We start from the raw sequence: 13599 nt of genomic DNA, 5'->3' as shown, positions 1-13599 counted from the left end.
ATCGGTCATAACTCGGATGATACTACCTGACACCTTCTGGCTAACTCGGACAGGTTTCGCGTCTCTATGGGCCGAAGAGCTTCTATATAGCACCGGGCAAGTCCACCACTGGCACACGTGAATGCAGCAGCCCTCAACGCCGATATCTGAGAACTATCAGCAGTATAGGCCGGCAACGACGCCGTATTTCCTAATCAATGTAAGATTCGAGAGCGTGACTGAAGTTGGGAGCATACAGCGGTCATCTTACCAGCCGTCCCGCCAGCCCGTTGATTGCAGGACGCACAAGCTTAAGGCCCGGGTATCTGCGCAGGGTGAGCACGTTCCTCGTATTAGATCTGTTATTTCTGCTAACCCTCTTTAAATAGCACTACCATAAGTACCTCAATGCCTGGCGCCCCAACGCGTCCATGAACTCCCAACGATGTGCGCTGGTTGAAGTCGGTCGGCAAAGCCGCCCAGCTTACGGGAGACGGGCTGCACCTCAAGACCAGACCTGTACCTGGAGGCTGCACTGTGCTGTGCGAACCATAGACCCCGAGGTCCAAACGACACGATGAGCACCCGGCTGACGGGAGTGATGCATGCACTCTTTCGCTATACTAGTACAGTGGCAGCTATTCGGTTACGCATCCACATCAACAACCGTTGCCCTGTCTGTCGTCCCGTTGTGAGTGCTATCCTCGTCAGGGCTTCTTTGCACAGCCCACCAATACGTTTTGATCAGCATGAATCTCATCGTTCGAATGCACTTCGCCTGTTGTTGATGTCGTATCGCCTCTCTTCGATATAGTCACTCTTAGACTGCTAAATAGGAGTGACCTTATAGCGTTCCTGCCACCTTCTCGACGTAACTAAATCTGCTACTCAACTTCTCTAGAGATTATGCAACAGACCGTCAGAGCTTCTCTAGATGATGGTCATCATCCACGAAGGAACGGAGTCGTCAGTAGTAAGACTAGTGCCAGTCCGGTTAAAACTCTGCGGACGGCACACACGACGTCCCTGGTATCACGAACACGTCGTAGCATCGAAGAGGCATTCGACAAGCCATCGTGGACAGTCATGTAAGTGCCATGACCACCGGCGCGCACATGCGGCCGCGGTCGTTGACAATGAATAAATAGGCTACGTCCCAGTACACTGGCTCCAGCCACTGGCAGCGCAGCTAAAGATACATCATATCGGCGTTACGGTCATAAGCAGATTGTCCAGTATGGCCAGTTACATCAAGACACGGGCGTGGCCAGCAAGACCGACAGTCGAGCAGCCGCACGCTCCACAGTGCACGCCGGTGCAATATACACGTTCGGCACGCGCGAGAACGAATGATCGCCCGCTGCCTGATGTCCAATGTCTAATGTTCAGTGCCCAGTGCCCATATGCGCTTAGGCGCTGTGCGCGTTGACGTGCATGGTGGAGGGCATCGCGGACAGCTCCACGCTCGTCGCGTTCGCCTTCGCGGCGTCGCCCTCCTCCTCGTCCGAGGCCGACGAGGGGGCGCCCCCTTGGAGCCCGTACGTCTCGTCCGTGTGCTTCTGCATTGGGACCTCGCGGAGGAGGAAGAGCGTGAGGAAGCCCGCTGCGGAGAAGCCGATCATCGCCTTCCAGACGACGGCCATGCTCTCCGCGAACGCGATGCGCACCTCCGTCCGGAGCGGCTCGTCGAGCGTGCGGATGACGGGGATCGCGGCGTACGCGATCTCGATGCCGGCGGGGAACTGCGCGACGAACGCCGGCGGGAGCCGTTTCTTGAGCTCGTTCTGCAGAATACTTGCGGAAATAGCCACGCCCCATGTCTGTATGGCGCCGGACAGCTATAATCAGTACAAGTGGCTAGCAAGGGTACTATGGATGGAACTTGCCTGCGCGAAGGTCCGGCAGAAGTTGTAGAACGCCAGTGCGGAGGCCGCTCGGGTGACAGGCAACGGCGCAAGGATCGGGAAGATGGTGCACGCCCACTACAGTCCAGAGAGTGCGTGTTAATGGATTGCGCGTAGTTGCTCAGGGACAACGTCGGGCAGAGGTTCACGTACGATGATACCGATTCCGGCAGCGGAGATGATCTGGTACCCCACCCAAGCCGCTGTGCCCGAGTCGAACTTGAGTAATGACAGTAAGCCAACGCCAATGATTGTAAACATCCATCCAAGGTAGTTTGCAGGGCGGTACTTGTTCAATGCCTTCACCAGTACTCCCCCGATCAACGAAAAGGGAGAGCACACAAGTGCGGTAGCGAAGAGATTGATGCTCGACTTGATGGGGCTGGCTGCCATGCATGCCTGGAAGTAGACAGGGAGATAGTCTGGAAATCACGCTGTAAGCAGCGAATCCTGAGTACAGCGCCAAGTAACTTACAAATGATCGATATGCTGACGATGCCGTGGAAGAAAGTAGAGATGTATCTGAGGAACAGGATGCGGTGAGTCCTGGCTTCTCTAGCTGGCAGCAGCACTCACCCGCTGAGACTCGTCCGGTTTGTCATGATGTCGAATGGTACCGTCGGTTCCTTCGGGACGAAGAACTCGTATACGAAGAAGATCGCCATGAATGCGCCGCCAATGATCAACGGCGCGAGGACATGCGCTGAGTTCCACGGGAAATGTATGCCGCCCCACGTCAGGCCAACCAGAGCCAGTGTCGTCCCGATGATGATGATCAGGTTGCCCCTGCAGTGGGACGCGGTTTACGTCAGGAATATATCGCGTCGGAACATGAAGCACGTACACCCAGTCAATACGCGCCAGCTTGTCCCGTAGCGAGCCGCTAGGCGTACGGACCCTCAAGAAGAGGGCAACGAGGACGAAAGCGATTCCAGCGAGGGGAAGGTTGAGATCTACGGAAGACGTATAAGACTACTGTAAGGAGCGAACTTGACGAGACTCACAGAACAACCATCTCCAGGACGCTTTCTGAGCCAAAGAGCCTCCCTGAGTTATCGCGACCATTAGCAGAGGGTAATCGCACAATCATCGAATAACGTACGATTGCGGGGCCGATTGCAGCAGCGAACGCCCACGTCAAGACAAGGAACCCCTGGTACACGCCTCTCTCCGCGAGAGGGACGAGGTCCGAAGTGATGATGGAGGCAAGGTTGATGATTCCTCCCCCGCCCACACCCTGTACGGCTGCCATAATGTGAGGTCAGTACAGATGTCTGATTGGTAACACAAACTTTGACGCACTCCTTGCTGCAATGAGCATATTCATGCTCCGGGCAGAACCAGCCAAGGCGCTTCCGACGAAGAAGAAGCCCACACATGTCATCATGACCGGACGTCGACCGAGGATATCGGCCGCGCGACCAGAGAAAGGCAGTATGGATGCGGCAGCGAGACCATAAGCAGCCCCGACCCAGACGAAGTCGTCGCCTCCCTTCAGCTCATCGGTAATGGTGGGTAGCGCAGTCGAGACAGCAGTGACATCGAGCGCGCTGAGAAAGTTGCACACTACTACAGCGGTGAAGGAGAGCCAGAACACGGAGCCTTTCGTGGTCTTCGCGGGAGGGGGGGATACGAGGGACGGTTGGGACATCGGGGTGACGATCTTCACTTGGGAGTCAAGGGACGAAGTGGCCATGGTCTGGCGACTTCGGAGGAATGCGCAGGGGAAAGAGCGGGAAGTGTGCCTGTTCTGGGTGCGCCAGACGTGTGAACCATATATCGGAAGTCCGGAGGGTATCCACTAGCCCGTTTTTCATAGGTGTGCAAGGTCCGTACCTTCTGTGAGATGGAAGATGAACGGTATCCTCTCGGATGGGATACGAAATCACAGCTTGGCTCGGCGCTGGTACGCCCACACCAGCGCGCTCGGATTGCAAGGCCGCCCAGGGGGTTGAGAGAGAGAGCTAAGGCATCGATCATCGGATGGACCGCACATAGAGAAGATGGTTCGGCAACGTACGCATACGGTGTGCGCCGGAACAACCTGCACTTCGGGCGGTGTACATCAGGCCTGTACATCGCGTCTAGCGACAACATTACCCACGCAGTGCAGGCATGGACGGCCATGGGCTGCGACGGAAGCCCCCAGACAGCCCTTCGTTCGTCCTATCCAGATCGGCGGTGGATCGGCAGTTGTCAGCTGCCCATTGCAAACCCCGGTATGCGTAGTGACTCACTGTGTCGGATGCAATTTGACGCCCCCATGCGAAATCCCAGAAAATCAAAGCAGGCACATGGTCTTTGGGAACTGTGCAGTACCACGGCGCTCTCGCGTATTCGTACTCGTAGCGCCCGCCTGGGCCATGAGCGCTTCTCAACGCATCCTTTTCCACGACTACTATCTCCGAAATCCGGTGAGGCCGGATCCCCAGCCTCCGTGCGCACTCTATGCGTGGTAATGGTGCTCGTCTTGAACAAGACACGCCCCAAGCTGCCAGTCGCGTCTTGGCGCACCCGAATTCCACGGGGTGCAAGCGACGTTCGTGCGCGCCGTAAGGGCACATCCCGTGTTCATCAACCCGGGACTTCTATCTGCTGGTGAGTATGCGTCGCAACGACACATGGTCTCCGCCCCTGACAGACTCCACCCCTCTTCCAGGGTTGTCCGTCAACGGTCTTGATGTCACGTAAGATGCCAGGGCGCAGCGGGCGCACCTCAACAGACCTCGTCCGCCGTAGACCGCCGCACCGGACTTTCCCCTGTCCGGAGGACCACAACAAGGTTGTTTGTGCATGCATGTCCCCGCCCGGCGCCGTATTTCTCCTGCTGTTCATCATTCGGCTGTGCGATTGGTATCGATTCATGCTAGCGGCTGATTCTGTAAGGTCGTCTCGGGCCCGTCACCCGAGATGGCTGCCGGGACGTAGTTGACGCCTGGGCCACCATCGCGGCGCCGGAGACGGCCGTCGGGGAGGAGCATGTCATCATGACCGCGCCGCATCTTCTCATTGATTCCATTACCGCAATGCAGAGTTCGGGACCTTCCTGCGCTTCTCGTGGGTTGTCTCAACGCTGTCCGTGATATTCCCAGGTTCGTATCCCGCCCAAACGTGTAAGAGCCTTGCACATCCTTATCCTGAACTGCGTCGCTATCCTGCGTCCAACTCCCGCTGTCCTACGACATGACCTACACAACGACGACCTTGCGGCCCTTGTTGCCTAGTCGACGCGTCAAGGATGGCCTCAGGCTGATTGCGAAGCGATATGTACCGGAGTTCAGCGATCGCAAGGGTTTCACGCTACTCTTCTTCCACTGCACAGGCTCCCGTACGTCAATGCCTACTTGTTTCGCGTGATTTGCCGTACTCACCTCAAGCCTAGATAAGGAGGTGTGGGAGCCTACGATCGCCGGCATCCTTTCCCCAGAGGATGAGGCCGCGGGAAAGCCCATAATCCGCGAGATCTGGTCTTTTGACATGCAGAACCACGGGGAATCTTCCTCCTGGAACAATGAAGCCCTTGCGCAACTGGACACTCCTCTGAGTAAGCCGTGTTCGTATACCGATGAGATGCGCGCTTCTCAGTAGATATCGAATGACTGTAGGTGTCGATGACTGGGGTGAGGGTCTCGCGGCCTTCATCGCGTCCGGAGTGCTAGATGGACACAGACTCGTCAGTATCGGGCACTCGCTTGGAGCGAGCGCAATGTAAGCGCACACATTGTTCACCGGCTGCGCGCATCTTAACCTCCCACCTTTAGGATCTTGGCTACCATCCCGGGCCCCCTTCGTCCGGTGAATTACGAGGCGATCATACTCGTCGAGGATGCCTTAATGTCTAGGGCGATGTATGAGAAGACGCGTGACGAGTGTCACGCTACCCTCGATGCTGTCTTCAACGCAGTCAAGAAGCGACGCGACACATGGAATAATCGCGACGAGGCGCTCGAGTACTTCCAGAAGCGCATCCCTTGGATTGTATGGGACGAGCGGGTGCTCCAGCTCTACGTTGTGAGGCTCTGAGACACTGATTTTCTTTCTGGTGTACGAAGCAAACTAACTCTTTCGCAGAAACACGGGTTAAGGGACATTAAGGTCCAAGAAGGCGATAAGAGCGTCACTAAGGTGTCGCTGGCCTGCGCAAAGAGCCAGGAGGGCCATGCATACCGGTATATCGACCCGCACTTCCGCGTCGGGGACAGGCTGCGCATGCTCGAGCCTGTGCCCATCCACTTCATCCAAGGCGAGCGCAACGACAACATGTACGTGCATTGTAGCCCTTTGAGAGCCGCTAACCGCAACATGCATAGGAACCCTGAGGGCATGCATGAGTCGGTTATGAAGCTGTTGAAGAATGTTGCATCCGTCCAGCAGGTGCCTGGCGCGGGTCACTTCGTGAGTTGCGCTTCTCCGTCGCCCGTCACGAAGCGACTCACGCCGTCGACATACAGGTCGTTCAAGAGAACCCGGATGAATTGGCGGTGGCCCTTAACCGCATCCTCGTCTCCATGAGCGGCCCTCGGTCCAACCTGTGAACTCACAGTAGGACAACGCGGGGCTTTACAACTGCCAACGCACGGATTCCACGACGACCAACTATTTCACTGACCTTTTTGTACCAGTATGGACGAGCGAGTCGAGCGAGTATAACATTTGTGAGTGTGCTGATCCAAGAGTGATAGGAGATCCGCCCTGCACAGCTCGACTTTCGTGCGCAGATTCTACCGAGGGTGAAGGTGAGTAGAAGACATCGGAAGCAGCAGGAGGGACACATCTGTCAGGATGCTTTCGTTCTTGCTGCCCAGCCTCGGGTGTTGCCCAAGACGAGGGCATGCCATGTTTGCGGCAAGGCTGCGCTTTGGCTCGTATGCATGCCCCAAGGCTTTACAAGAGTCTCGTGCATGCGTCTGCGCTAGAACCCGGTGTTGCTCATGGCGACCATGGCGCCCACAACACGTCCGATGCAGCGCCGGCGTGGCTCAGCGGGTTTATCCCGTCCTGTACGACCTCAGCGACATCACCGGGTCATTGAGGGAGCGATGGAGATCGTAGTGGCGGTATACTCTGCTATCGCGGGCGTCCTGCCGCGGTGAGGCGGTCCGCGATACAAGGGTCGTATTCGAAGTCGTTTCAGGAAGCAGTGTCTTCTTGGGCGCAATCAGTGAGCGCTTTGAGAACTCGAGAAGCATGACACCGCGAGTACAATAGATCCTGCAGCGCTCAGAACGCGCTCCGGAGTCCTTCATTTCCCGGGCGCTGGGAGCAGATTGTGCGAAGATGAAGCATGCGGAATGTGCTCATGGCGTCTACCATTCGCCAAATTGAGCGCGAAGATCCTTGCCCACGCACAAGTTCCGGCGGAGCGCTGGCGCCGTGCCGCGCAGAGTGGGGACAAGGCCTGCGGGGATCACGAAGTTCGATGAGTTTGAAGACAGGTCGTGAGCGCAATCAGTCAACGTACATACATAGAGCAGTGGGTCTTAAGAAGAGGAAGAGGGGTCATCTCCGACGGGGGGCAGCTGAGCTGGGAGGCTGCGGCACGAATCCATCGGACGGGCGCGCGGGGTCTCACGCGTTTGTCGGAATGCTTCCCTTCATGGGATAGGCGGGGCTTCTGAGCGCCCCAGCCGCGCCTGCATGACTTAGGTTCTGGTGGAATTTATGTAACAGATTCCGTTCGAACGTCGCGGTACTGCGGCTGTTGTGCGCGCCGCACACGCGTACGGCGCTAGCAATGATGATGAGCCTGGGCTCCGACAGCCTCATGACCACTTATCGCGGAATGCGACCCTGTTCACGGACGCACCGCGGCCCGCGATTTGAAGGCGGTGTGAGAGACACGGTCGGACAACGCGCGGTACATGATGAGCGCCGCCGTTGGCGAACGCTGAATCTATGGTGGCATACATGAATTACAACAAGCGTCCTACATACAACCAAGAACTGAAGACGAGGTGCGTTGCATTCGAATCATGAAGAGTAGGGTGGGGGAGTGGTGATCGACGACGACGAGGGATGGGGGGACTACTACAGGCCGGAGCCAACGCTCCGCCGGAGGGCCGCATGCGCAGCTTGGGGCGAAATGTCGACGAACGTTTCCCTCGTCACCGTGACATCGATGGTGGCTGGGCTTCTCTGGAGATCCAAGAGGGAAGGTCGGAGTCAGACGCTGATGACGAGCGAGGGACAGGGGCCCGGGTGTGGCACACCTTAGCCAACGCTGGCAAGATAGGCCTAAACGCGAGTACGCCGAGACCTGGGGACGAGGGCTGGATGGGCTTCTCCGGAGCCTCCAGTCCGAAGGAGCCCGTTTCAAAGCCCTCCATGCCTTTGTCGAGCAGCGAGCGTCGGGAGTTGAGGCTAGAACGCTGAGAGTTAGTAGTGGCACGGAGAACGAAGTAGGAATACACATACACTGCGAGCAAGGAGTTGGAGTACACTGAGAGTGAATGTCAGGTACAGAGCATACGCCAAATGACTGAGACGCTGGACGTACTCTTGGAGCAGATCAGAAGGATGGCACTGTAAACCAGGTTATCGGGCATGACAAGGGCCTAGACGTAAAATGTAAGCTGGGGACAAATCAAACGAGGTCGAGAACGTACGCAGATCAATGCAGCCACGCTCAAGATGCTGAGGATACTTTAGGAACGAGGGCGACTAAAAACAAGAAGAAGCGCACCTGGTGGAGAGGCCTGGAAGGACAGTCAGCACGGTTCGTCATGCAGTGTTGGCCCACTTACCCGTGTTGATCGCGTACACCATTAGTATGTCGACCATAGAGTCCGTCCTACATGATACCATATGAGCAGAACTTCCCCCGACGTCGCCTATAATATGACGCACTTTCTGAACCCCGTGCGACTCTTACGCAGGTAGTAGGTCAGGGTTCCAGCCGCGAGAACGTCGATTGCCACCGCAACGACAAGGATCGTCCACAAAAGATACTATAGACACTTATTGTCAGCAACAATATGGCAGCGAGTGCGATGAGAATGTCTTGCGTTGTATCTGATGAACTTGGCAAACGAGACTTGAACGAATCTGTACACGCGCTGGGCGTTAGATGGGGACATATTGATGGTGGGCGCGGTCACGTACGACTCTATAGCAGCGGCTGCAGCGTCCAATATCAGTAACTGACGCGCACTGATTGTTGTAAATGTATCATACCTATGCAGAAACCTGTGTGATACATGACGGCTGAGTGGGTGTGGAGCGGGAGTGATTAGACGTACTTACCGATTTCCACGAGTAGCAGGGAGGCCTGACAACGGTGACATGGTCGGGATGGGATGTCCAGCGCAAAGATTTTGGAAGAGCACTCACAATTGTAGCGACAGGAATCCAGTTCCGATTGCTGACTGCGACCGCCGCTCAGAAATATCACACAACAAGGACCGCTCAACTTACGGAAGAAGAGACGCCTCGCGTAGAAGCTGTTTGTCGAGTAAGGTTCGTCAGGATATACTTGCAATCGGCAGCAAGTCAGACATACCAATGGGAACAAAGGATGATCAACCCCTGATGTAAGTGTTTAGTCGATGCTTCTTGTAGAGACATGGGGCGGACTTACTGTCTCCAAGATGATAAGCTAGGTTCGCGGGTCAGATGAGTCAGCACTTAGCATCAGCGGGCGCGCAAAAGGTCTTACCCTGATAGACCTGCGGACAAATAAGCGTCAGAGGTGGCGTTATACGTGGTCGCCATGACCCATCCGCTTACCAGACACCGTCGGCGAGGCGGCCAGGATTGAAGAAGTTGGTAACGAGGTAAAAGTAACTGGTGGGATTCGTCAAAAGAAGCCAGGTGTGTTGACGGACTGGACGTACCAGATATGAATGCCGGAGATCGTATGCAGCACGTCAAGCATCCTGGGCAATGTCTTAACTTTGGAATGACGAGAGCCTTGCAAGTAGTTACGCACAAGATAATGAACACCTGAGTACGACATGATTAGAAAATCAAAATGACAGAACGAGGATGCGCCGCACCAGAATCTTGAGGCTGAGAAGATCCGTCGGATACAGGCGATAGTACCTATAGGTCTGGTGGGTCGTCAACCCGAACATGCTGCATCGAGAACAGTCAGGCGAGTGCGCACGAGAGGGAGTGATGTCAGACTTACATGCACGCCAGACAAGTGCAAACCAAATACGCCCCGAAGGTGCGCTCCAGATCCACGGCGGCGATGATTGCAGCGATGGCCGCGGGGCCGGGTAGCTCATCCTGAGGGATAGCAGCCATGCTTGACGATAGGGTAGAACTTGAATGAGGTTGCTGCAGGCGCGATCTCGTCTTCGAAGAAGAGGGTGGCATATATACCTGGGAATGCTTCTTTTTGGGCATCAGGAGTATGAGCGGTCCCGGTGGCGCTCGTCATGAAAGCCATCGACAAACGAAATCAGCGCCCATACAGGCACGGGGATGCGATCCGGACGTATACACAAGGATTGAGAATCCGACCATGGACTCTCGTTCTCGGGTGCCCATGTGGCGTGCATGAGGCCTGTGAGCATCCAGCGGCCCCCAGCGCGAAAGGATTGGGGGAGCAACAGAGATGCGAGAAGCGTCACTGGTGCATACCGCCGTGCACAGCAACAGGGCTGTCCAATAGGTATGGAACCGTACCTCTGAGAAGAACATCGCTCCTATCATAGCTGAGGTGCATAACTCCGCAGGCGCATCACCACGTTTAGTCCTTGACGGTGGCGTCGATTTACCACGGACAACTGTCCGGACTCCAAAATCGACGACCGACCAACAGTGCCAGTCAAAATCCAGGTGCTACAAAAGTGAACACCCGCTCGCGCGAGCTGATGACCTGGTACGCTGGGCACCTCAAATGAACCTCGCAGATGAGGGACGGATCGTATCAGCTTGAAGCTTCTCGGAGCGCTCGGACGAGCAGATGGAACAGCGCCAGCACAGTGGAAAGTTCATCATCGGGAGCACGAGAATTTGACCGTCGTGCCGCGGATTTTGATACCGGAAAGCGTGTACCCGATGTGCACAAGTTCCTATGTCAAAACGCTTTAGTACCGGTCGTAGATAAAGAGTCGCAAACAACGCTACCGTGGGTAGACTGAGGTACTGACAGGCGAATGCGCTTGTTGAGAAGCTTCCTCACATGATTTGGAAAGGAGCGTCGGTAGTATGGGCTGTGAGGATTTTTTCACGTAATCACGCCCTCAGAAGTTACTTTCTATGGTGTTGAACGAATCGACTAGCGACTGCGCTGGGCAAGGACCGTCGTATGGTAGGTGGTGGTACGTGTCGGCAAGGGCCGGAGAGGCCGGCCGGCTTTGCCGAGCTATAATAATACAGATTCTCACGGTGCCCAAGTTCGTACATGGCGTGTCTCCTCACTCACTCACTCACTCACTCACTCTTGCACTCCAATCTCACCGCTCACCCTTGTGTCGTTCCATCTATCTGACTCACACAGTGAATACAAGACTCGTATGCGGTATATGGCGCGCCGCGAGACGCAGTCGACCGTGAGATACCCCTCTGTCTCTATGAGTCAACACCGTTCCCACCGATTGGGCCCGTCGCCCTGGTGCTGGTCTCCCATGTATCGTGGGGCTGAGCCCCAAATCCTTGAGATGCGCGCGGAAGATGGCGACTTCCATTTCACGCCCCAAGCACAGACCGTCGCTCGAAGGTCATGCGGTAAGTGACACCTCCAGGCGTGCTTGACGTACCTCGCGGGTACGTATTCTGCCCATCTGCCGGTACAGGGATGCGTCGGATACATAGAGCGCTAATTACGATTGTCTAAGCATCGGAAGGCATCGTACCGACGTTCTTCCAAACCACACGGAGATGGAGGAAGCCCGCTGCCCGCGCGGTGAGGGCTCTCGCTATCTGCGTAACTCCGCTGCCAGCGCTGGACCGTTCGCGCCCCCAAATATCAGGTGATTGATCTTCCCATGGACCCACAATTCTTCAATTGATTCGGGTGCGGTGCGTGGCATGCCCGCCGCCCGTAGAGGGGCTGCTGCGGACGCCGACTCGGGGGTGCGTGGACGAGCGCGAGGCCCTGGCGGAAAATCCATCGCGTCGTTGGCTGCGTGCGATCGTTCGCCTTACCAACCTTTGTGGGCGCATGAGAGAACGGTGTCGGCGTAATTCCGCTCCGTGCGACGAGCGGCCTATTGGACAGCCATCGGGAGTTATAGACTCACGAGGAGCACATTTCGCCCTGTCGAGCCGTGAGCCATGCGCGGCGGCTTCTGTGCATGGGACTCTGGGAGGGTGGATGGAGAGAGCTAGCTATTTCCGGTTGATACGGTGAGCGTTGTTTGCGCGCCTGTCGATAGATCGCTTACGGCGTGACAGGGGTCCCCTCGCTGCGGATGGTCCCTAGCCCAAAGAGGATGTCTGGTTGTACTTCGGAAGTGCCCATCTCCAGCGCACGTCTCTCCTTGTGCTTGGGCGTCGGCGTCTTCCTTATCGATATCGCACAGCCCATCGTACACCCTCCAAGGCCCTCGACAGCGCTCACTTCATGCTATAAATCTCAGTCTGTGAATCCCGTCTTTCCAGCACTCGACTGTCTCCAGCCCAGTGCAGACCCGCAATTCAGAGTACGCGCGATTGTATCCTATATGCATGCACAAGACTGTGTACCCCACAGTTTTGGACATGTATATATTGCACCATCGCTATGTACACGCGGGGAAGTACTGGGTGAGACGGTGGATCGTGCTTCTGCTTCGACTGTATCATGCTTCTGTATGAGAACATTTTACGACGTATAGATGTGCGCAGGAACATCCTTAACTTGAACTTAAGATCTCAGAAGCCCGGAGTCATGTCCGATAAACCTGCTTGTACCTAGTCCGAAGCTCCGTGACTGCTCGTACATACGACAGTTGTACTGTACCCGCGGCGTTCGAGTGAAGCTCAAGTTTGGCTCATCAACGCCATGTTCAAAGTCCTACTAGTACAACACGGGAGCCGTATTGTTGTAGTCATGCTATGTCTTCGATGATGCGACATAGACAACGTTGCGGCTATGAGTGCGGCGCTCTCTGGCCTCTCTTAAGACTACGTTGAGAATGTGCTCGCAGACGAGCCCAGTCTGCCACTTCCTTGCTCACTCGCTTTATGGCTCACCGGTCTCTCGTAGACTTGCACCACTTCGCAGTACATTGCACCGATCTCGCGTTGCGCGGCAAGTTGTTGAAGTTGGTAGCCGAAACGAGTCTCCCGCGAGAGGCCATCTCAAGTTCTTGATCTTCCGCCGTCCGGTATCTGAGAATTTCGCACTCTCTGCTGTGCTATTGTATTCCCCAGACCCCGATCAATGGAAAGATGCTCCCGCGACGATCGAATGTAGTGGCCGCGCCCGATGTGGCGGTGTTCTCACCCTCGATCAATGTTGCCCGACGGCGGGATGTCAGCGGACGCCTGATGAGGCCGGCGCGTCCGTTCCGCGACCCCGCTTCGCAAGAACTCGGCTTGTCCATTTAATAAGTACCCGCGTGTCGTACTTGCCGGACTACGAGGAAATTTATGAAAGCGACACGCCACATGTAGAGAAGCAGACGACTCAGAGTTCGCGGTTGACATCGTGTATGTATTGGGTTCCGAGAGTCCGCTTCTAAAATCGACGAAGGTAGCTACAACATCCCCGATAGATACAGGGGATATCAGGCATGCACGAGAAGACAGGTAGGATGAATGGATGGCATGACATGCCCACGCA

General features: G+C 55.9%; 3 protein-coding genes across 3 annotated transcripts; 1 reads left to right on the top strand and 2 right to left on the bottom strand.

Annotated features, from left to right (window-relative positions):
* Window positions 1-1056: 1056 nt before the first annotated feature.
* TRAVEDRAFT_29806 (iron permease) lies at window positions 1057-4158 on the bottom strand. The gene is made up of 11 exons (XM_008040985.1): window positions 4121-4158; window positions 3904-4049; window positions 3186-3847; window positions 2986-3128; window positions 2888-2930; window positions 2728-2836; window positions 2460-2669; window positions 2359-2405; window positions 2037-2305; window positions 1866-1961; window positions 1057-1799 (listed from the first exon to the last, which is right to left on the bottom strand). The coding sequence occupies exons 3-11, from the start codon at window positions 3577-3579 to the stop codon at window positions 1389-1391; spliced, it is 1722 nt and encodes a 573-aa protein (XP_008039176.1). The 5' UTR covers window positions 3580-3847; window positions 3904-4049; window positions 4121-4158; the 3' UTR covers window positions 1057-1388.
* Window positions 4159-5037: 879 nt separating this feature from the next.
* On the top strand, window positions 5038-6548 carry TRAVEDRAFT_169922 (alpha/beta-hydrolase). Its single transcript, XM_008041723.1, has 7 exons — window positions 5038-5211; window positions 5266-5427; window positions 5489-5591; window positions 5645-5894; window positions 5955-6145; window positions 6194-6278; window positions 6335-6548. The coding sequence occupies exons 1-7, from the start codon at window positions 5067-5069 to the stop codon at window positions 6416-6418; spliced, it is 1020 nt and encodes a 339-aa protein (XP_008039914.1). The 5' UTR covers window positions 5038-5066; the 3' UTR covers window positions 6419-6548.
* Window positions 6549-7781: 1233 nt separating this feature from the next.
* TRAVEDRAFT_65520 (uncharacterized protein) lies at window positions 7782-10130 on the bottom strand (the record flags this gene model as incomplete). The annotated part of the gene is made up of 22 exons (XM_008041722.1): window positions 7782-8018; window positions 8093-8243; window positions 8298-8322; window positions 8380-8437; window positions 8489-8516; window positions 8566-8578; window positions 8627-8673; window positions 8730-8830; window positions 8888-8927; window positions 8985-9000; window positions 9057-9068; window positions 9126-9150; window positions 9213-9247; window positions 9297-9322; window positions 9382-9407; window positions 9460-9477; window positions 9538-9547; window positions 9609-9665; window positions 9716-9757; window positions 9811-9824; window positions 9878-9956; window positions 10012-10130. The coding sequence occupies 22 exons, from the start codon at window positions 10128-10130 to the stop codon at window positions 7911-7913; spliced, it is 1050 nt and encodes a 349-aa protein (XP_008039913.1). The 3' UTR covers window positions 7782-7910.
* Between the last annotated feature and the right edge of the window lie 3469 nt (window positions 10131-13599).

The sequence above is a fragment of the Trametes versicolor genome, assembly GCF_000271585.1.
Source record: "Trametes versicolor FP-101664 SS1 unplaced genomic scaffold TRAVEscaffold_7, whole genome shotgun sequence".
In the NCBI taxonomy this organism is placed as follows: domain Eukaryota; kingdom Fungi; phylum Basidiomycota; class Agaricomycetes; order Polyporales; family Polyporaceae; genus Trametes; species Trametes versicolor.
The sequence above is the reverse complement of the archived record's forward strand: the minus strand, read 5'-3'. Positions and strand labels throughout refer to the sequence as shown.